This window comes from Pseudonaja textilis, chromosome 1 (genome assembly GCF_049901715.1).
Source record: "Pseudonaja textilis isolate UNSWEBS1 chromosome 1, rPseTex1.2, whole genome shotgun sequence".
NCBI classification, from domain to species: Eukaryota; Metazoa; Chordata; class Lepidosauria; order Squamata; family Elapidae; genus Pseudonaja; species Pseudonaja textilis.
In genome coordinates this window covers 237,932,218-237,956,052 of record NC_141990.1, presented here as the reverse complement: position 1 = coordinate 237,956,052, position 23,835 = coordinate 237,932,218, and the positions used below count along the sequence as shown (strand labels likewise).

General features: G+C 34.8%; 1 protein-coding gene across 1 annotated transcript in view; it reads right to left on the bottom strand.

The window, feature by feature from the left end:
* Positions 1-2,441: 2,441 nt before the first annotated feature.
* ABCC8 (ATP binding cassette subfamily C member 8) overlaps positions 2,442-23,835 on the bottom strand; it is a 63,017-nt gene continuing 41,623 nt past the window's right edge. The window contains exons 23-39 of the mRNA XM_026706562.2: positions 22,052-22,177; positions 19,830-19,929; positions 19,465-19,706; positions 18,730-18,896; positions 17,575-17,644; positions 15,135-15,292; positions 14,661-14,753; positions 12,062-12,164; positions 11,345-11,458; positions 10,915-11,035; positions 10,635-10,765; positions 8,884-8,962; positions 5,642-5,750; positions 4,828-4,931; positions 3,601-3,734; positions 3,390-3,452; positions 2,442-2,727 (exon numbers count right to left, since the gene is read on the bottom strand). Of these exons, the coding sequence (XP_026562347.1) occupies positions 2,590-2,727; positions 3,390-3,452; positions 3,601-3,734; positions 4,828-4,931; positions 5,642-5,750; positions 8,884-8,962; positions 10,635-10,765; positions 10,915-11,035; positions 11,345-11,458; positions 12,062-12,164; positions 14,661-14,753; positions 15,135-15,292; positions 17,575-17,644; positions 18,730-18,896; positions 19,465-19,706; positions 19,830-19,929; positions 22,052-22,177 (2,052 nt within the window). The 3' untranslated portion in view covers positions 2,442-2,589. The remainder of the gene's footprint in view (positions 2,728-3,389; positions 3,453-3,600; positions 3,735-4,827; positions 4,932-5,641; positions 5,751-8,883; positions 8,963-10,634; positions 10,766-10,914; positions 11,036-11,344; positions 11,459-12,061; positions 12,165-14,660; positions 14,754-15,134; positions 15,293-17,574; positions 17,645-18,729; positions 18,897-19,464; positions 19,707-19,829; positions 19,930-22,051; positions 22,178-23,835) is intronic.

The following is a 23,835-nucleotide window of genomic DNA, read 5'->3' as shown; positions in this document are numbered from 1 at the left end:
GCAATGAACAGTACTGTCTTCAGACTGTGCTTTCAGATAAGCTAAGCCAAAAAGCTACTTAGAGGAGCCTTCTTAGTGCTACATTGTCTCCAGTTATTTATTATTCGATTTCCACCCACCCACCCAGTATTTTTTGGCAATACAAGGCAGCATACGTACCTAATGCTCCTCCTTCTTTAATTTGCCCACAACAACAACCCTATGAAGTAAATAGCCCAAAATCACCCAGCTGGCTTTCATGCCTAAGAAAGGACTAGAACTTCCAGTCTCCTGTACTGTAGCCTGTACCAAATTGTATCTCAATGATGCATAACCTAAATATTACACTTCCACAAATACTTCCTCTACTTAGAGTTAGTGCCTGCCTTTCCTTCAGGAACTCAAGGTGGGGACCATCATATTACCTTCTGTTATTTTTCTCTGCAACCACCATCCAGTGAGAAGTGATTCTGGGATAATACAGAATATTTACTCTTTACCCCTTGATTCCCTTCTGACAGCTTGTGTGTTTTAAAATCAGCAGATTTTCCTCTTGCCCTTTCCATAGCTTGACAGACTCTCTACTTTATTTTTCTGTGCTAAGCAGCAGGTCAGTTCTGACAGACCAAGTGTGTTCTTTCCCTCAGGCAGGCAGAATCTCCCCCAACATGTGCACGCTTCTTAACCAAGTATAATATGGGGTGCAAATACAATGAAAATCTTTCTGTCACATTTAGGACATAATGTACTGTGCAGGCCGATAAAAGTGTGTATAAATAGCATAGAAATTTGTGGTCGGAAAACAGAGCATTCAGGATGAATGGCTCGTGGGTCTACTGGAAAATGAGTGAACCTTGAAGGGAACTATGATATAATCTTAAAGAGAAAGGATAGACAATACATTTATTTGAATTGCTTCAAATAAGATTGGAAGCTGATCCTTTACTTCAGGTGTGTCGAACTCAAGGCCCGGGGGCCAGATCTTGCCTGTGGGGTGCTTAAATCTGACCTGTGGGGCCATTCTGGAAACAGCAAAGGATTGGCCCACAGTGCCTCTGCCAGCAAAAATGGAGCTTGGGAGGGCTGCGTGTGGTTCTCTGAGCTCAGTTTTCACTGACAGAGGGTTGCAGGAGGCTGTCGCAGCTGAAATGGAGTTTGGGAGCCCGTTTTTGCTGGGAGAGCACTCAGGCCATCATAGGTGCCCCCAACACGAGTGACGTCAAACTGGCCACTCCCACCTTGGCCCCCCGAGGGCAAACAACTTTGATGTGGCCCTCAATGAAATCGAGTTTGACACCCCTACTTTACTTTCCTATTTTCTTTCTCTTTTTTCTTTGTTTCTTTGCTGTTTTTCTTTTAGGCTTATTTTTATTATTGCATAATACTTTTAATAAAAAATATTTTAAAACATGGATGAGTCTTCTGTCCATACTAATGGCATGTTTCTACATATTTAGGAACCATAAAGGTTTTGATAGAATTTAAAATTGAAATGTAGAGATTTTAAAATAAATAAAAAGTGTGAAGACTGATATTTAACATGCCACATGATTACCAGTGGTCAATTATGCAAAACTTTAGTAAGCTGTAGTATGCACATTTGGCAATTATAATCTGTATTATTTTATTTCATGAGCTAAATTGTTAATAGGAGCTAATCGTTCAGTTTTTGGCAGATAACGTCTGCTTCTGTGTACCAGATTTTGCATTATATTTTCATTTAACTACTTTTGACCAGTACAGCGGCCAGTGGCTTGAAGTCGCAGTAATTTGGGAAACTGTTTTATGTTAAAATTGTCTATTATCCTGCCAACATGTACAGGTAGTTCTCAAACTTTGTAGTTCAAAGTTACAAGGTACTGAAAAATGTGACTTATGACCATTTTTCTTCTTTATGATCATTGCAGCATCCTCATGGTCACAAGATCAAAATTCAGATGCTTGGCAATTGGTTCATATTTATGACCATTGTTGTGTCCCAAGATCATGTGATCTCCTTTTGCGACCTTCTGACAAACAAAGTCAATGTGGAAGCCAGATTCTCTTAACAACCTGTGTTACTAACTTGAGTGATTCACTTAACAACTGTGGCAAGAAAGGTCATAAAATGGGGTGAAACTCTCAACAAATGTGTCACTTAGCAAGAGAAATTTTGGGCTTAATTGTGGTTGTAACTGTATTCCATATCCATGTGATATTCAAATATACATAATGTACATGACTACAGGTGTAGCTACAGAATTATTTTGCTGGTGTAGTTTTTGCCTATTAGAGATAGAAATGACTTAATGTAAGATGCTAGCTTTTAACATCTGGCAGAGCATTAATTTAAATATCTCATCATGCAAACTTGATTTTATTTCTTTTTAAATTTTTATTATGAAACTTGGTGATAAATCAGGGGAAAAGAAAATATATATAACTCAATAGCTCCCACTGGAGAAGTAAGATGCTCACACTTAAAAGGTAAAGCAATTGTACTTTATTTCTCAAGAACTTATAGAATAAGCTTTTCATTATTAAATATTTTTTATTTACAGATATTTTACATAATTAGAAAAATTGATAATAAAACTGTCCTTTCAAATGGTTTAATCACTTATATTGGATCTATTTGTCTGCTTGAACAAAAGAAGCAAACACACTGTCCTCTTTTTCCAGCAGAACTTCTGGTTTGTCATATTCCAAAATAACTCCTCTCTTCATGACAATAATCATATCAGCATTTAGAATAGTGTGCACCCGGTGCTGTAAGACAAACAGATATGGTTAAAGTTTTAATTGCAACATATAACTATTTCTGAAAGATACAAAGTCTTCAATCAAATATTTTTCATATATATTCATATATTCATATATCTTTCATATATTTTGGAATGCAGGCTCTCATTATTCTAGTCTATTCAAAAGTCATATTTCAGAAAATAATATACCATTTTGGCTGAAAATATTTTACACGCTGGCATGCAAGTTGTTATCACTTTATTTTCATCAAATCACATGGTATACCACTTCACAGAGAATCTTACACTAGCTTTATTTTTGAAATCAAAAAGGCAGCCTTGGTTTTCATTAAGGAACAAGATAACTTTAATATCTACAGTGTTATGTTAATTCTGTTTTCATATTATTAATTTGCTTGTTGATTTTATATTATTCTATTGGTTGCACTGGTGGAAAGAGAGATATAAAATCAAACCGTCAGCCATATTCCATTTCTGTGTCCATTTACAGAGAATTATGGACAATCTGGTTCCTTATTGATTTGCAAATGTGTCTATATAAATTGCAATAAAAGGGATACTGCTTTTGAAACAGGAAATAAATAGGTTTGGAGTTACAAATTGATAATATTATATTGATATTAAATTGATATTATATTTTTAAGCAGTAAAATATAATATACTTACTGCAATTGTCACTACTGTACGATCAACAAAGGCAGTCATTACAACCTTCTGAAGAATGTTTTCCTACATAAGTAGATAACAAATGTTTATATTAATTAATGAACTCCCTTACATACATGGTAACACTGAGCAGTATTTCAATAATCATTAAAGAATTTTGCCTCCTTTTAAAACCATTATGCATGAGGAACATTTGAATCCCTGAACTTACAGTTGCCATATCAATAGACGCTGTGGCTTCATCCATGATTAAGATACTTGTTTTCCGTACAAACGCTCTGGCTAAGCAGAACAGCTGTCTTTGCCCTTGACTGAAATTTTCTCCACCTTCTGTGACTATTGCATCTGATTAAAGCAAATATTTAGAGAAGGAAGGTCATATAGAAACCTATGGATATCTTCCTTATACCAATTCATCATTCTAAGTCTCACTTTCTCATACACAAGCATTACTTATATTATGCAATCGTGTATTCCCGAATATGTCATTTCCCTTTAATTTCCAAATTCATGTATTGTGTTCCTCTGTCCCTTATATATATATGCACATACACATTGACACTATTTGTACAGTTACAGATCTCTTTGACCAGCATGGAAAAACCACACCCAACAGACACATGATCAGGGACTGAGATTACAATGATCAGTTTTGTCTTTGTTTTGTTTTCTTCCTATCCCTACAAGTATTTTTATTTTCATTTCTGTCTTATGGAGGGAGAAATGAACTGCAAACTTCAGTTGACTGCACAGGCTTGGAATGCAGTAGTACACATCTTACTTCACTGCTTAATGTACCCATTGAGGATACTGTTGTCCCATTGCATCATGACAAGTGTAATGGATAGAGGATTTCATGCCCTAGTAAAATTTTAATTTAATGGCTGCTATTCCTTCTACACAGGTCTAAGCTTCAAGGCAGTCTGAAAGCCATTGCAATATAATTGCTAGGATTCTAAAGGGAAGCAAAGGAACACCAAAGCTCTGATCTTGGCTACCAAGTTTGCAGATCCAATTCATGATAATTGCCTATGAGCTACCAGGTGTAACTGAATGCAAAGATCCTTGCTTAATGCTTTTGAGCCCCAGTATTTAAAAAAGGGAATGGTCTATAATAAACTTGAGTCAGGGACTTCCTCATGGCAGCTCTTTGACTATGAATGTCTTCCTTTAGGAAACATAGTGGGCCACTCAAAAGTAAACCTTCAGTTAAAATTGAACAATGGTAATATGGCCAGACTTTGAGAATATAGCTTGATCACTTGACTGCATTACTTTGAAATTATGTCTATAGTATCAAGCATTTTCTGGAGGAAGACATTTCTAAAGAAAATGAGCAAATTATAAAAACAGTTATTTATAGTTCTATCTAAAACAGCTAAAATTCAAATAGAAATGTTTTAAGTGTCAGTCTCTCCACAGTTAAAGGAACTATTACCTAGCCCTCCAGGTAATGCTTTAACCACAAGTTTCAGTTGTGCTATTTCCAACGCTTCCCATAAGGTGCTATCAGTGCATTTATTTTCTGGATCCAAGTTAAATCTGCAAAAATAAAAATAAACATGAGTAAAAAGACTCAAGCTTGTCTGCATTTTTATTAATCTGTAGCAAACACAATATATTATTACTACTGATATGTCTTATTTTAATACAAGGTATGCATCTAGCAAATGAAACAGTTTTTAAATGTAACCACATAACCATCATATAGATACATTCCTGATTTCTGAAGAAGTTGGAATTGGATACGATTAACAAAAGCCTAAGAACAACATCATCAAATGAAGAAATATATTTATAAAAATGCACAAAAATAAACACATACTGTGCACAGTGTTTATTTTATGGGCTGTAGACACTGCTTCCTTGGATAGGAATTAAGCAAAATGAATATTCATTTTGTATTATAAATTATGCATATGCGTTCAGATAAGAACAATTAGACTCATATTCTCAGAGTAAAATTTAGCAGAACATCATTTAAAACAAATTTCAAGAAGAGGCACATATAGAAAAGTTAAAACTTTTTTTGAGCAACATGTGAACTGTGGAGGCAGGGGATGGTAGATCACAATCTCAATCAAAAATACATCAAAGCATTAAAATCTTCTCCCATTTCTTTCATGTTCTTCTGTATCTATTGATATTAATGGAAGAGCAATTTCCATCAGCATTTAAATAAGTTTTTGCATATTATTCTTTATCCTAACTGGGAAAATTGGATGACTAAACTTAATCACTGGAACCCTTACCTGATTGTGCCACTGAACAAAATGGGGTCTTGGAGAATAATTGACAATCTGGACCTCAGAGTTTGTAAAGGAAGTTTGGCAATGTCTATGCCATCTATAATGATCCTCCCTGTTGTTTTTTAAAAAAACATGCAAAAGTTAATACTGTTAATAATATTTTCTAATGATATGAGATTACATCGATGGGAAATACATGCATATCACAGAACAAGAATTCATTCAATTAACATGGAATGCTCTTAAAGCCACAATTATTTTGATTATTCTTTATGTCACTGAGAATTATTTGATATACAAGACTGGAAAGTTAAAATATGTTTGTGCCCAATTAACAATAAAAAAAAATAGAGAAATGGAAGCATGACATATCTTTAACCTAGAGAGCTATAGGTTGCCTACTTTAAAGCAATGTGTGATCCAGCCACATTAAATGTTTTTAAAGCTTGTTAAGTCTCAGAAACAGAACATTCTGATTTGGAGCAGTGCAATGAGAAAAAGTTCATTCAAACTGGATGGTGATTCAAGGTTGTTGCTGTTTTTTTAATCTTGAAAATACAGAGGCTTGCATTATTTATGTATAAGCATCTAAAGGATGAAACAAATCAATTTTTTAGTAAAATGAAAACCAAGATTTTCAGGATGAAATGTCAAAGATGGAACCAAAGGTGAATGAATGTCATGATGATAAAATGAGTGGATTAAGTAATAAAAGCAGCACTAGAGTATTCATAATCATGCTCATTGGGAAAGAAATGAAACCAAGCTGCTGTGCATGTGTACCCGCACATGGAAAGAGCAAAGACCAATTTCTGAACAGCTGCACAAATGGGAATGATGGGGTTGCTTTGATTTGAGAAAAAATAAATATCAAAGGCCTTGAGACTATATGTTGTAAAGAACTTATTTCTAAATGTTTATACATCCAAGAAAAAGTTGCAGATGAATTGCATATCTTTTAAAAAAGAGGATGGAGTCTAATTAGTGATGGGTCTAATTAGTGATGGTATAATCAGCAAATTCCTGGCAACTTTTTCCACCCAGCAGTTAAAGGATGGGAATAATCTAATCTTGATTTGATTTTAACTAATAGGTATGGCTTTGTCTAATAAAGCAGAAGGAAAATAGGGAGAAACTGACCACATGATCTTGAAATCCTGGATATTAAGGGGAAATGAAGCAAAGTGTAAAAGATACTTTGGAATTTTAAAAAGTAAATTTGAATAAACTATGATAAATAGGATTCCATAGCAGGATGAGTTAATGGAAGAAAGAGACAGGAGTTCTTAAAAAGGGGCATGTTAAAAGTAAAATTATAGATAACTTCAAAAAGGGAAAAAGGGAAATATGTCATATGAAATCAACATAGTTGCACAGAAAGCTTAATTAAACTGTGAACATCAAAAAAAGTCACACAGGTATGGAGCACTATGGGGTACATGGGGTTGGTCTGGAGATGTAGGGTTTATTTAGAAAGCTACAGCTCAGATATGTTCAAAATGATACAAAGGATTCAAATAAAATGAAAAAGGGCTTCTTCACATATATTCAAGATAAAGGACTAGTATATCAAATTTTCATTGAAAATAGCAAAAGAAAAGGCACTCTTACCCAAGTCCTATTTTGGCTCAATCTTCTCTATAAGAGATTATGTACTCCTCCATGCATTTGTAAATAGACATTGTAGAATCAGCATCCCAGCTTGAACTTAATATAGTCAGATAATGCGTATTGACTTCAAATGAGTACAAATGCCAAAGATTAGATGGATTACATCCTAGGGTAGTAGGATAGTAAAGAAACTTGCTAAGGATTTTGTCCAAACTATTAATTTTGAGAAGTCCTGGGGTTGAAGTATCAGATGACTAGAGGAAAATAAATATGCCCTATCTTCAATAAAGGAAAAAGCAAGTGCCAGGGAAGTACAGACCAATCAGTATGATACAAAAAACCTGGGAGATTCTAAATTCTAGAGCAGATTGCAAAGCAGTTCAACTTTAAATACCTAACCCTATGACATTCCGATTAGCAAAATAGTTAGATATTAGATGTTTGACATACCTAAAATAAAATTTTTGAATGCTTCCAGATTTGCTGGTGAAGTAGCTAATATTATAATTATTATATATTTTATATCAGTGGCTCCCAAACTTTTGGGGCACCAGGGACCAGTTCCATGGAGATAGGCTTTTCTGTGGGCAGGAGAGGGCGTGGTTTTGCGTGTTGCTTACATCACGCGGATGGGGCTTCACTTGTTTATGCGGCCTGATAGCTGGCATACTGTGGACCAGTACTAGGGACCCCTGTTCTATATAAAAGAAACAGAATTCTCTCTTATAATGTCAATAAGTTAAAGAAGTATATGAAATAATTTGAGATTTAGTGGAGACAAATGGAAATTTCTTCACTTCGGGAAAGTAACTAGTGCATAGTATAGAATAGGGGATATTTGGCTTGGAAATAATACTTTAAAAATAATTTAGAATTGTAGTTGATCATATGCTGATGTAATGTGAGTAACATACCAGCTACAAAGAAAAATGCAATGTTATTCTGCATGAATAGAAGTAGTTTCCAAACTACAGGAAGATTTCTTTCCACTCTGTTCTGCATTGGTGAGGGCCCCACCTCAAGTTATCAAGTCCATGAAATACTGAAATCTGAATCAGATGTAGAACAGAATAAGGAGGCTGAGGAGGGAACTTTGTCTTATGAACAGAGGCTGAGGGATACTTACTAAACCCTGAAAAGAGATGATGGGGAGATGTGATAGCTCTTTTCAAGAACCTGAAGAGCATAACAAAGAAGTAGAGTGAGAGAATTTTCTTATCATCTCTGCATGCATGCCAAGGATAGTGGATCTTACATTCAGATACGAAAAGTCCTACTGAATGTTAGGAAAGTAGATGACCTTTTCTTTACTGGATGACTTTAAACAGAGGCTGGACAAAAATTTATCCAAGTGGATTGGGCGGTCCCTTCCACTCCCATTATTCCAATGAAATGGGCAGGAATGTTATATTGCCACTTTTAAAAAACTTTAGAAATCAAAATTAGATAATCCTTTGCTAATTTGGGGGGCTTGAGGGAAGCAAAAAGAGCAAAATATATATTTATGTCTTCTTGAGATATTGGGGTTGGTGGAAGAAAAATGGACAAAAGATAGATGGAACCTTTGTTATAAAAGAAAACCAACCATAAATAAAACAAAAAGGGAAGTGTTTACTTCATCAGTACAGATTTACCTTCAAAGGCATCAACCATCCTAAAAAAGGCTAGAGAAAAGGATGACTTCCCACTGCCTGTTCTGCCACATATTCCAATCTGAAAACAAAAATAAAAAATAAATAAAATATCTGAGTTAGGAATGATATAGGGGTTAGTATTAAAAGTACACAGTAGAAACACAGTTTGTCAGTGGCAGGTTAGATTCTTGTGAAGATGAGAAGTTATTAAAAATGACTTTGCACTTAGAAATACTACTACACAGAAAGTGCACTTATACATATCATGGATCCTTTTCATATTATTAATTAATAAATATCACTTCAGTATTTCTCTTTTAATTTCATAATTTCCTGAGACAAAAATTGGGAGATTATATACAATGTTATCTGTCCATGATCAGAATGACCCAAGTCCTGCTTTACAAATTTGGAGAGCTGGTCCAGGAGAGGAACAAAAAAAATCTATTGCATGAGATATCATCCCAAATTGTGATCACAATATATTTAAAATTTAAGAACAAAATATAAATGGCATATCATGTGATTTTTTTTAAAAAAAAGTTAATGAATGCTTTGAAAGGTTTTAAAAAAGGGAAAGATTGATTTTAACTGATGCATTGGAAAAATAAAAACTTGAATGAAAAATCTTAAATGAAAAACAAAGGTTTTTCTTAAAACAGTATATGAAGTCTTGGGTGCTATATGTTGTGGGACTATAAATCTATGCATATTTACCTAAAACTAATTATGTAGCTTAACTTACTAGGGCTTACATCCAAGTAAGAATACCAAAGATATACAACAGAAAATACATTCATCAGAGCAATATCATCTCAGAATCATTTTTAATAGGAGGGCTATCCTATATAAAATTCAGCAGTTACTTCCATTATGTTCAGTGTAGTTCATTACTTTCAGATAACTATACATTGTCATCTATGTAGGATTACTTTATAATATTATTATAACATTAATAAGAGCCATTTTGAAGGCTTAAGGCACCAGGCTAGAAAAAGACTATGAATTCTATTTTTGTTTTGAACGTGAAGCCAAGTGGGTGAGTTTGAGCCACTCACTCACTCTCAATCCTGAGAAGGAGGCAAGTACTGAAGGATGTTGCCAAGAAAATTGTAGGCACTAATCCAGGCATTTGCCAGGAATCAAAATTAACTCAAGGGGCAAAATTATATATATATATATATATATATATATATATATATATATCTCCCTCCCTCTCTCCCCTGTGGGACTTCCAGATCCAGATGCCTAGCAGGTACTGGCCATCAACCAGACATTGTGGTAGAAGAAAGCTGTGGTGTTACACGTAGCAGTGCCAAGTGACAGCAACATCAGAATAAAGGAGAATGTGGAGATGGACAAGTACAATGACCTGAAAGAGGAATGAGAGAGTAAAAGCCAAAGTGGTCCCAATAGTAGTAAGAGTACTCAGGGCTGTTACTCTTAAGCTGGGAGAATGGCTCCAATAGATCCCAGGAATAACATCCGAGCTCTGTCCAGAAGAGTGCAGGGCTAGAAACAACTAAGATACTCCCCTCAATCCTCAAACTCCCGGGTTTCTAGTAGAGAACCCAGACTGAGGAAGAACGAGATCACTCATGGGGTGAAAAGGCATTATTTTTATATTCACAGCTCTAATCTAAGGAATATGTTTCTGGAATAATTGCCTGGTTTCGTCTGCTGCATGTAGTTTTATTTAAATTAAGTTTAATTGTCATATGATTAGTGTACAAGATAAATATTTATATTACCTTTTGTCCTGGAGAGATATGGGCATTGACATGTTTTAGCACAGGCTTCAGAGTACTATCATAGCGGACACTCAGATTCTGTATTTGAATCTCCCCCTGATCAGGCCAGTTCTGAGGAATCTGCGCTGGAGCTAAATCCAAAAAGAAAATAGCCCACATCTGTTTGCTTGTGTATATGTATATATTAACCATTGGAAGCAAACACAATTTTTTAAAAGAATCCAGCGCTTTATTAAATATAACTAAACAGGTTCTTCTGTAAATCATACAATATACTCACAAAGCAGCCCTTCATAATTTTCAGCCTCTGTTTTTATAAGGGTATTGAGTCTTTTCACAGCTCCCAGTTGAAGCTCCATATCAGCCAGGTTGCGAACCATCCAGTTTAGGTAATTAGACACCTAAAAACAATACCTAAATAAGATTAGTATTTGCAGTGCGCATGTAAATAGAAGATGCTTTGAAAACTATGCACCACAATTATCTGTTCCCAAAAGGAAGATTCTCCTGATGCAAGAGTCTGAATATTTTGTAGTTCTTCCATACAGCAATAAGGCTGTTCGTATGAATAAAATGATTGCAAACGTATTGCATTGTTCACCAAATCGATTTACTTAAGTTAATTCAGCATGCAATTTACTACATTTTGGGAGAAAATACACATTGCATCCCTTTGAATGGAAAGAATATCTTTTCTTTAATTCACTTACCATCAGAGCATAAGTTAATCCTAAACCTACAAGTCCTGAAGAGAGTTTATTGCTTTGAGCACTGGTAATAGATGTAACAGCTGCGATAAGCACCACACATGCTCCAATATATTCCTAAAAATATAAGAAATGTGTGAGTGATGCCAACATCCAAGAAAGTACTATGGTTCTTATTCTTCATCACATTTTTATTTAGCCCTTCCACAAGAAGTTATAAGTAGGGAACCCAGTTCTTTTCCTATTTATTTTATTTTGCCACAACTGCTGAGTTAAGACAGGCTAGAGAACAACTGAAGAAGTTAACCCAATAACACTTGTGGTTGAATAAGGATTTGAACAAAATGTCTGTTTTCTGATTAAATATGCAAAATAATATTAGTAAACATTTCCCCACTGAGTTCAGAATTAAATTAAGAACTTACAGAAATGATATGTAAACATATTTTTTTTCTTTTTTTCATAGGAAGAGTTTAATCTTGTCAGATTTTTCTTTCTTTAATTTAATAAATTCAATCAGCTAAGAATTTCCTGGCTAAAAAAAACAATAATGAAATAACCTTTAACTTCTGAAAACTGGTGGGTGCAATTGCTAAAACATGAGCATCCCATTTAAAATCAATTGGCAATCTTAAATAAGATAATAAGAATGACTAATTTTGTGTAAAAAAAAAGAAAAGATTTGGGCAGGGGGCATTTACACAAGAGTAAAGTACTTGCCATACGAACTTCCAGCCAACGATTGGCAGCTGTAAGGAAAAGGGAAGCGATGTTGTTAGAATCCGTATATTCAAGAAGCTTCTGCTTAAACCGGGATTCATACCTTTATATGCATATAAAAAAGATAGATGAACACAGTGGTTATTATAACAGTTGTGGTATTTTAAGTCTCTTGTGGTGAAAGTATTGAATCTTGAAAATAGGACACACTACGTAAAATAATTATTTGTTTCATATTTTTCTTCTACTCTCTATTCATTTCATCATAAATAAATTATTGCTGGGTTTATGCTGCAGCTACACTACATTTATATGGAGAGAAAAGGAAAGAGGTGTGGGGGGGGTCTGGTAATAGCATGCAGAGTTGGTGACTTATTAGCCTATATTTGAAAACTGTGCAGCTATCAAAATCTGAAACTGTTAGCATTAGGTTAAATAAAGCAAAGAGGTGCTAACTAACTTTTTAACTTGTTTTTACTACTGAGCTAATTTTAGAAACTCAAGAACTGAGTTCTTTGCTTAGTGATTAGAATCCAAACTTCAAATGTCACTTCTACAAGCACATAAGGCAGCTGAAAAGAGTATCTAAATATAGCTGAGTTCCCCACAGAGGTTTGATGGTAAATAAAATACAGGAACTGATAAACGTCTAGTTGAATTTGGGTTAGAGGTGTATCAGCTAATTTGAATTCAATTCACAAGAGTTTGCCTTGCCAGCAATTATTTTAGGCAAAAAATCTGAAATCTGGAGAGGACATTTTAACCCAATGATATCATAAAGGAGGTAGCATGAGGGAAATGACTTGCCCTAGCAAAGCTGCATAGAGAATTTCATTATTGGTTAGGGAATTTTTCTCGTCTTCCCATAAGGGGAAAACTAGAAATTAAAAAGAGAAAGTAATCAACAATTTAAAAAATATAATGGAACAGTAGGTCTAATTTGCTTGTCAACATATAAATGTAAAAAAAATGCTAATTAGCAGGAAAATGCTAATTAGCAGGAAAAAATTTCCAACAGCCTAACAAATGTATGATAATTATAGTAATTAAAACATAAATATAGAACTAATTTTGATGTCGCTACTCAAGGAGTTCATAAAACTGAAAATAGTTTGCAGGCTATGGTGACTCAGTGCACATTAGCATAATTACGGATGCTACATGTAGGACATAGGATGCTACACTAGTGGAAACTGGAATTTTCTATTGGAGGCATATTGTGTAGTTTCTGATTCTCCCCCACCCAACTGATGGACCATTACTGGCCCACACCCTGTTGGGAACTGGGCCACGCAAGCAGTGGCCGAGCATGTGAAGCTTTTTTTGCACATAGGATAAGATTAAAGTGCAAAACGATCTCCTCCCCCACCCACTAGCTGCCACCACCAGTGCCGGTCTACGGAGTCAGAAAAGTTGGGGACCGCTGTTCCAGTGCCTAAATTTTAAATTGAAGTATACAACATACATTTCACCATCCGTTCGATGGCAGAAACAGGAAGCATCATCTATGCAATTTAATGTGAATGAAAATATTAATGACTCAACATAAAGAAAGAAAATGTTTTCCCAAGAAAAATGTTGTCTCAGGTTAATGAAACAATGGGAGTTCCAGAAGGAAGATGCTAAATAATTACGGATGCTACATGTAGGACATAGGATGCTACACTAGTGGAAACTGGAATTTTCTATTGGAGGCATATTGTGTAGTTTCTGATTCCCCCACCCAATTGATGGACCATTACTGGTCCATACCCTGCTGGGTGAGATAGAAGCAACTGACATTTTTTCTTAACTCTGTTCTTGGTATCCATAAAAATTATAGTTAGTGCTTACATGGTAACCACAACTGGGAGTAGCAATTCCATTGCTAAGTGGACGGACATGTGACCCACAATGGATTTATGAAACCACTTCCCATTCAGTCATTAAGTGAATTGCCATAATTCTTAAGCAAAACAGCACTTATTGCAAATTGTAATTTTACTTCTATATTCTTGATCATTTCTGCTTGTCACAAGCTAGTTTTAAAAGTATACAATGGTGATTATGTGACTCTGGGGCACTGCAATGGTCATAAATGTATGCCAGTTGTGAAATACCTGAAGGGTGATCACAAAATGATTGCAAATGTGAGGGCTGGTTACAAAGCTATTTTTAAACACCATTTTAACTCTGATAGTCCTTAAAGAAGTCAGTTGGTAAGCAAGGACTATCTGTATTAGAAGCAGTGTGTGCCGTGCTAAATGATCTACAATTTATAATTCAAGTTTTGGCTATTTTAACATGTAATGGAATTGTACTTTAATAAAAAAGGAGAAAGTTTTATCTCAGAGAATTATTCAAAGCTAATACTTTGTTCTACATACCAAAAGATTAACCTCTCAGCAAGTTTGAGAATATTCTTATGTTATGTTTAAAGTTTCAGGTTAACTGCTGAACTAATGGCTTAAATCTAACAGGAGTTTAATCTTGCATTATTACTCACATTGCTTAAGCCAGTTGGTTCTATGATGGCAAGAATTTATGCCAGTCACTAAAATCTGGACACAACCAGTGTATTTCTTGCAATTTTAGAAGAACACAGAGTTTTAAAAAATACCTGAATGCTCGTATAGTTGTTAGTCCTTCCACTGTCTCTGAAAAGTGAGAAAGTAATGGAAGCTGTGTACTGTCATCCAATTGCTGCAGATCCCTAGAGAAACACAAATTAATTTGTGAGAAATATGTGAGAACATCCATTTTTCCCTGTAATACTTGAAATTCAAGAAGCGTTTTATTCTATTTTGCAAGCAAACATAAAATATATCTAACTCGGTCACCCAGAAATGTAATTCTACAATGAGACCCTGTTAAAATTGTAAAATAAGATATATGGTCCCAAGAGGGTATTATTCTGAATGGAATATTCATGAGCTCAAAAGTGATTAGTTGTGATTTTTTTCATTTCTGTTTCCAGAAGGATTTTCTCTCTCTCTCTCTCTCTCGCTCCCTCCCCCCCCTCTCTCTCACACACACACGCTTAATAGCTTTATATAAAGAGATACATTCTTCCCATATATTTTGGAATTCTTACCTTGATGCAACTCTAAAATATTTCTGGATGAAATAACATATGATGGCGAGAGGTACGAGAGCTATCACAGACATAGGTGTTACATATGAAATCACTGCAAGAGCTGATAAACATAGCAAGGTAGAACGACTCAGGCACTCCAGGGTGGCAGGGATATGCTAAACAGAAAGGCACATACAAAAAATAAAAAATAAACGTTACCCGTGATGTGCTTGAATTAAGTCTTTGAAATCAGCCGCTCTGTTTGATCTTCTCTAGTTCAAAAGGAATTAACAAACACTTTGAATATTTGATTTGAAATATGTTCTATTGAAATTTTTTTACCTGTTGGGTTGCAGTAGATTTTGGAAATAAATGAATCTGGTTCAAAAAGACAAGATTTTACATTAAGAATTAAGAGAGTTATCATGAGCGCTAAGGATCTGGTGCAAAGGTCTGGAAGAAGTCAGGTGAGAAATGAGAGCAAGGAAAAGATGAAATAGCTTAGAATTAGGAAGGAAATCAGAACTGAAGACTTCTAGGAGGAGGTGGATTACCCTAACGAGTAGAGAGGCAATAAATGGAGGTGTGGAAGTTAGGTGTGGAGCTATGGGTACAACCAGAGACCAGGGATACACACACCTGCACAGGGGAGGAAGAAGACAAGCAGAAGACATTGGAGACATGGGCAAAGAAAAAGAGGGGAAAGGGGAGGTTGAGCTAGCTAGAAAGCAGTAGCCTACGAGATAAATTTAAATGTGATTACATCTTTTAATTTTGTTAAATTTAAACATTAAATTAATTTACATTTAAAGATATTAAGACCCAAAGATATAATGTTATGGAAGAAAGATCTACTGAATGATCAAGAGATAAAATCATAAGGTTTTTTTCCTTCAGCTTTTCCCCCCTCCTCAAATTTTATTCTGTAGCTAACAAGAGAGAGGGACAAAGGATTCAGAAATATCCCCAGGCAGCTCAGCCAAGGGAGAGAGAGGCGGGGAGGGAGGGCAGTGTCATAAGTGAATTGGCTGGGAGAGGTTTTCAGCTAGAAGAGATGAAAAGAGAAGTAGATTGGAGACTAATCCAGGAGGAGGGATCAAACAGTCAGAGGGGGATAAAAACCACCACAGCTATTTGAGTTTATATGCAGAAACAGTTTTTTACCAAGGGAATGGGAAAAATGATTTAAATACTGTATGTGTTGTGCATTATGTGTTATTACATCTGTATGATGTACTGCTGCTTTCAGAGATTGTTCATCTGTTTATATATTAAACTATTAGCACTACTGAGCAAGCCTTGCATGATACAGATTCATCCTGTTCTCTGTTCATAAGTACAGATTAGATATTTTTCTCAGTGGATTTCAGAGGATGGAAATCACCTCATAGAGCTCCTGCCATGCTGGCTGGAAAATTTAATAGCAAAGGTGAAGGATAGGAAGCCTGCTTGGGAGATATTTGGGGAGATAGTTCCTTGAGCTCAATACCAACTATTCAAATAAGTAATGTCTGATTAGGTGAATTAAATTTTAAACAGCCATGACTCCATTGCAGAATAAGCATATTTTGCCTAAGAGCCAGGCTATAAGTAGATAATCTAGGGATGAAGCAATTTTATTGGTCCATATTCAAAAGTCCTCCTTCAATAGTAGAGAGACTGCTTTGGAGCCAGAAGACAAATGGGTTCTCAATGACAGCAAAAAACTGGAAATGCTATAATGAGATGCAAGAGGCAATCTTTGACCCACTGCATTCAATGCATATTCATTTGTCATAAAAATCAAAGGAGGATCTCTTGCCAGTCCCTGGAATACCTGATACAGAGGTGGTATTCAGCAGGTTCTGACCAGTTCTGGAGAACTGGTAGTGGAAATTTTCAGTAGTTTGGAGAACTGGCAAATGCCACCTCTGACTGAAGATTTTACAGTATCCTTCCCCTGCCATGCCCACCAAGCCACGCCCACAGAACCGGCAGTAAAAAATTTTGAACCCCACCACTGACCTGATGGCATAAAAACTAATGTGCAATGTAACCAAAGGCAAGTCAACCAAAAACTCTGTGCTTATGTTTAACCAGCTACAGATTTGGAAACAGTGAAAGAGTTGCCATTTTATTTACGTCTGTGACTTCACTTAGGAATGTTCTGCACTATTTACAACAACCTCTAAACATGTTTACTTAGAAACAAGATCCACGACATTCAGCAGGATTGATTTCTGAATATTATGATACTGTTGGGTTTTAATTTTAAGAATAAAAATTGAAGATGTCCTCATGGAAATGTTACATATCCATGTTTTGACTGTGAAATGATAGTATACATGTGATATTACTTCACATGAATGTTATTTATATGGTCCTAATATGATTTGAGTGTAGCATTCATTCTAATTATTGCTATTTTTTTTGTATTGAAACTCAGTACAGAAATCAGAATCCATTGTCTCTTAAGTACCTGATCAATAGTGTTACAATCTGCTGAAAATCTGTTCAAAATACTTCCCAGGGGTGTTGTTTCAAAAAATCTGTAATAGAGCATAAAAGCAGAACGATATTGAAGATTAAAAACTGATTTGTATGTATTTCAGACTTTCTTGACTAGGTCTTTTAAAATTATTCTATCCCATCTATTCTCTGCCTCCCAAGTCCAGCTGATCAGCTAGATCTTCTTTTGTTGCCCTGCACAGGAAAACAGAGTTAGAAAGCAGGAGTTATATGACTCAGCTTTGGTTACCCTTCTGTCATGCTAACTTTCAATGAAGTCAGATCATCCAAGCTTCTAAACACCATAAATTCTGTAAGGACATGGCGATAGGCTTCTCTTCAATGCTTACATTATGATGGTATAACCAGCATGTGGACTATCTAATAATGGAACTTCATAACATACCATATTATACAGTAAAATATAGGATTTGGAATATATTTCTAATTTTAACATTCACAAATACTACTTTATTGCCCCATTATGTTTCTTCTTGAACATAACAAGGAATATATGTACTGTATGTGTATATATTTGTGTATGCATGTGTGTATGTATACACACACACATACACACACACAAATATATATAATATACTGGTGAAAAAAATCTCTCTCTTTTAAATTTTATTTATTAAATTTGCTTCCAATCTCCATATATACAATTGGAATGGTTTCCATTCAATTCCTTGAAGAAAAATATTAAAAGAAAAAAGAATAGACTAAGATTCGTAAAACATGTTGTGCTGGATTAAAATTACAGACTATTTGATTATGCTGATTACATTAATTTGATTACATTAACATGATATTAGATTAAGTGGTAAATAAGGAGCATATAAACAGGGTGCACTAAATTATGAGATCATTAGTGATAAGGTCTCCCCCATGTGCATTAAATTATGAGATCATTAGTGATAAGGTCTCCCCCATGTCATTGTTTGTTTAATGAGACCATTGAGACAGGAAAATGTACTTTCCTAACACAATTCTACAGGATGCGCAAAGGTGCAACTAAATAATTAATAATTATTTAGGACACAATTGAACATCATGAGTCATTTAAAGATTGCACATAACTTTATTAAGATAGCATTCTGTTTTCTTGTTTTGTATAATACAATACCTCATTGGGGCCAGAATAACTTTATTCAGCAGACTGCAGTGAAGCTTCTTGGCAACTTTTAAGCCAGTCCATTCTACTGCTATGGATGTTACAAGGCATAATATAATCCCAACACAACAGAGAATGCTGAAGATCTTTGAATAGGAAAAATGGCTAAACTTGGATTCCTATAAAAAGGAAGGAGACAAAAAAACTATTGCAAAACTATAAAATTAGTTATTCTGTGACAGATTTATTTCAATATGGTCAGACCAAGATAATCATTTCCAGCCGAGTTCATGTTTTCTTGACTATTGTGCAAAAAAGTAATCAGTATTTGGGGCTCAATTTTCATAAAGCACTGGATATGGTCTGAGATTAAAAATATGTTTTATCATTCTTAATAAAATGGAAAAAGTTTTAAGATCTTATGACTTCACTGATATATCCATGCTTTTTTGGCAACTATATCCAGATGGTTTTGAATTGACATCATTTTTTTCTTTCTTTCCAGTCTGTCCTACAAATTGTGGTATTTTTAATAGCCCGCCCTCCAAGTATTAACCAAGTTTAGCTTGGTTAACTAGCTAAGTTAACCAAGCTTGGTGACTAAGATATAATAGCACCAGACTAAGTGTATCTAGTTGGTGGAATAGAGGAAGAAAATTCATCCTGTTGAAGTCATGCTATAAGAAGTTATAATAAAAGTTGATGGGAAGAACAGTCATGGAAAGGGGAGTTTTGAACTACAAATACCTGACAAAAAGAGCAGTTTTTCCCAGTCTCAGAAGAAATAGCATCAGATGTCCACAAGGCTAGCCAATAGTCAATGGACACCATGACTGAATGTTTTAGAAGTTGAGAAAAGATCAACAGAGGCAAGAAGAGAAGTCCTGCTGAGCTGAGATACTTTCCACATGCTTTCCATGACATCTCTGTTCTTCGATGAAGGACAGAAGACAAATTGTCATCATCATCATCACTTTCAGGCATCTCTTCTATAAATTGACAGGAACAATAGTAATGAGTTGTAAGAAAATTTTCTGATTGCCTATCATCTAAATACTGACAAACAGTAACTGATGTTAATGAAAACAAATATTTTTGTAAAATGAATTTACCATCATCCTCTTCTTCATCCTGGAGTAGGACTTCTTGAGAATGCACTATATTTTTAATATTCTTCTTATCTAATACAGTTTTTCTTTCAATTAGAGTCTCCTAAAAAGTAGGAAAAACAAGATAATTTGAGTACCACAATTGTTTTTTATATATTTTTCTGTCAAATAATTATATTTCAAAATTGTTTGGATATTAAAAATTAAATGGGCCAAATACATTTAGAGGCAATGCATTTTTAATTCAATTAAGGGACTCCCAGGACATATATTCCATCTATCATTTGAGCCTAATGAAAATATAATGTTATGATATTATAATGGCTTAACCATTAACATGAATTAAGAAATCAAACTATTGTATGAGTTTCAGAAGCTGGTTTGGAATATCCTTACTCTTATGTTACCAAGTTCAAAGGTGATGGACAAGATTGAAACTTTGGGAGATAAGTTGCATATGGAATCACATGTAAACTGAACCATTCCAATCTTCTGAAACTTTATGGCTGAGTTACAATTTTGTATACTGTGTTTCAACAGAAAAGATTCACACTAGATAAGTTTCAGAAGTATCCTAAGTGGAACTGGTAATATATATGTGTGTGTGTGTGTGTGTGTGTGTGTGTATTCGGGTTTTCTACCGCGTAAGATTGGAAGTATCTTGGCAACGTTTTGATGATATATATATATTTGTTTTCTCATTCACTCTGAGAAGCACAGAGCCGAAGACACAAGCCTGAAGATGATGAATGAGACTTCATCGAAATGTTGCCTAGATACTTCCAATCTTACGCGGGAGAAAACCCGAATAACCAAAGATCCACATACAAATACCCATGAGAACCTCAGAAAACAAATATATATATATTTGTTTTCTTAAGTTTTCATGGGTATTTATATGTATGGTATTCATCTTTGTTTGGGTATTTTCCCACGTCATTATAGTTGTGCTTTTAAAGTTGTAGCAACGTTTCGGCAGAATCTCATCTGCCATCATCAGGCTTCTGTATATTACCCAGTTTTCTATAGTGGCTAGGGTTTTGGCTTTCTATAGTGGCTAGGATTTTAGACAACCCAGCCACAGAATTATCAGAGAAGCCATAGAGATTGAAAAAAGACCTGAAAGCATGAATAGAAGAGATGATTCCACCAGACTGTCAATTATTTAGAAGCCTGAACTCACAAACAAAAAAATCTCCACACCACTAGCCAGGCAAACACCTGGGCACAAACAGATCCCCCCTGGTACCTCCAGCTCAAACACACCCCAACCAGGCACCCAGATGAAACCTAGCTTCCTAACAAATGATAGCCATCCATTTACTCGGAGCCAAGCTGCACTAAAAGCCTCCAATACAGGAACACAATGTTGCCAGCCAATCAAAACACACAAAAAAAGCCACAAAACAGACAGAAGATATTAGAAACACCAATCAAGCAGAACACAGCAAACTCCAAGACGAATAAACACAGACCAAGACTCCCAACCAATCAGGACAAAGAAAAAACCATTCCGGCACAGCAGTAGGCTGGCCCCAAATTTAAATCTGAAACCACTGTAAAAGTCTGACTCACAGACGAACACAATACAGAAGCCTGATGATGGCAGATGAGATTCTGCCGAAACATTGCTACAACTTTAAAAGCACAACTATAATGATGTGGGAAAATACCCGAAGAAAGCTGAATATATATGATTTCTGACTACTAAGTTTCATTTTTAAAAATGACCATTCAAATATCACCACAATTAAAACTTGTTCATCATTATTCTTTACATGGAGGGTTTTTTAAATAAACCATTTTGTTATGCAAGAATATCCTTTAATTTGAGTCACTTTGTTTTAATATTTTCCTTTTAACTTCAAGTACTGCTTTGTGTTTTAAAATTATAAATGTTTAATTCACATAGGATATCTTTCCTGAACTGGTACATTCTAGATGTTTTAGATTTCAATTCTCAGAATTCTCAACCAGCAAGATAATTACCTCATGACAATGAAACCCTATGCAGTTTTAAATATTTTCCCAAGATAGATTAGAGCACACTAAAATAACAATTTAAACTACAGGAGTTAATAAATTTCACTGTATAAATAGTAGCTGCACAAATCTTCCAATGCAACATAATTGTTTAAAATATTAATATCTAATTATGTTAAAATACTAGGATAAACATTTTTGCCTATCACTACCGAGATTAAGAAAAGCAAAACAGAACAGGCCTTTTCTAACTCTTGATCCTGGCGATTCATTAGTGTTTTCCAATGTTCAAAGAGCTCAGATTCAGATTTCTGGATATCCTTCAGTGTGCCTTCTCGTTGAATGGTACCATCCTTCATTGCAATAATCTGGAAAAATCAACCTTTTATTCATTGCAAAAATGTTTTCTTTTTTACATTATCCATTAATAGCTGCCTTTGTTATAATGGGGATTTAATTAAAATTTAATTCTTCCATAAGAAATAGGAGCAGAAAGATGGTATTCTGTATACTTAGTTCATCTATATCAGTCTTTCTCAATTTCACATCTAGAACATTATAGCTCAAACTCTCAAAATGCCTAACCAATTATAGTATATTCTCTGCAACTAAAAAAAAAATCAAGCTAAAGAATATCCTAATAACTAATCAGGATAGATATTTTTTAAAAATTGCACCTATTTAAAGTGAGCGTTCTTAAAAATTTTGGGGAAATTTCACAAGAGGAAACAAAGGATTATTGCATCTTGACTAAACTATGATGAAACTGCTGCATTATAAGGTAACGTAGCAACGCAAGCTTGTACTCCTAAGGTAAGGCAAATATTGATTATGTGTATAACTTTCAAGTCAACTCCGGTCATCTGATTCATATTTAACACTTGTAGTTTGGAATACACATATGGATTTTAGAAAACAACAGATTAATATAACCCTAAGTATTTTACAACATCCTTCCTCTTGCTTTTCCTTTCCATTAGATACTTAGCAGGGCAACTGAGTTGAACCATAAATCATGGTAAGAAGTCTTTACACTTGTTTGTGTTCAGCCATCAAAAATGCATTACAAGTGGAAGCTTAAGTGCTTTAACATGCTGGTCAATGATCTTAATAAAGATTTGATTTGATAAGTGGTTTAACTACAAAAGAAATAGAAAAGTCCATTGGGGTTGTAGATCTTGTAAATGATGCACTTTGCATTACAAGCTCTGCCTTTCTTGGATATATATATGATTTGGGACACATCTACAACATTATGAGGCCTGCATCACAATTCTGTAATACTGTGACATTGTTCTGATCCTCCTTGCTACTACTGTGGGATCTATTGGAAAGATTTTTTTGCTTTTAGCAAAATTAATTGGATTTGGGGAGATTGCAGTGGCTCACAATTAAATGTTTGTGAGTGTTTTCATATAATTCATTTTCAATCAATGAATTGTATACTGAAACCAAAATTTCTCCAAGATATGTGGTCAGTTTTTTCTCTTCAAAGACTTTAGGCGACCTCGAAGCTGTCTCAAATTGATTCTGTTTAACAGTTTTAATGGAGCTTTTCTGAAATACATTGTAATTTAATGATGCTCTCATTTATTTATTTTAATTATGCTTTTGCATAGTTTGGGGTTGAGATAGACATAAATAGCAATAGCAATGGCACCTAGACCCCTCTCCTCCATAATGCTTTACAGCACTCTGTGCAGTTTACAATGTCAGTATAATGCCCCCAACGATCTGGGTCCTCATTTTACCGACCTCAGAAGGATGGAAAGCTGACTCAATCTTGAGCCCATTAAGAGTGTACTTCAGGCTGTTAGCAGAGTTTGCCTGCAATACTTTAACATGTGCTTTTTCTAAATAATTATAAGCTTAGCTTTAATTTTTATTATATTCTTTCTCTCTTATTATCACCATAACAAAAAGGTAGTACCCTAAAAGTTAGAGTATAAATAGATATAAATTTCCAAAAATAATTTAAATGTAATGGAAGAGATAGGGAAATGAAAACCTACTCTTTTCAAAATCA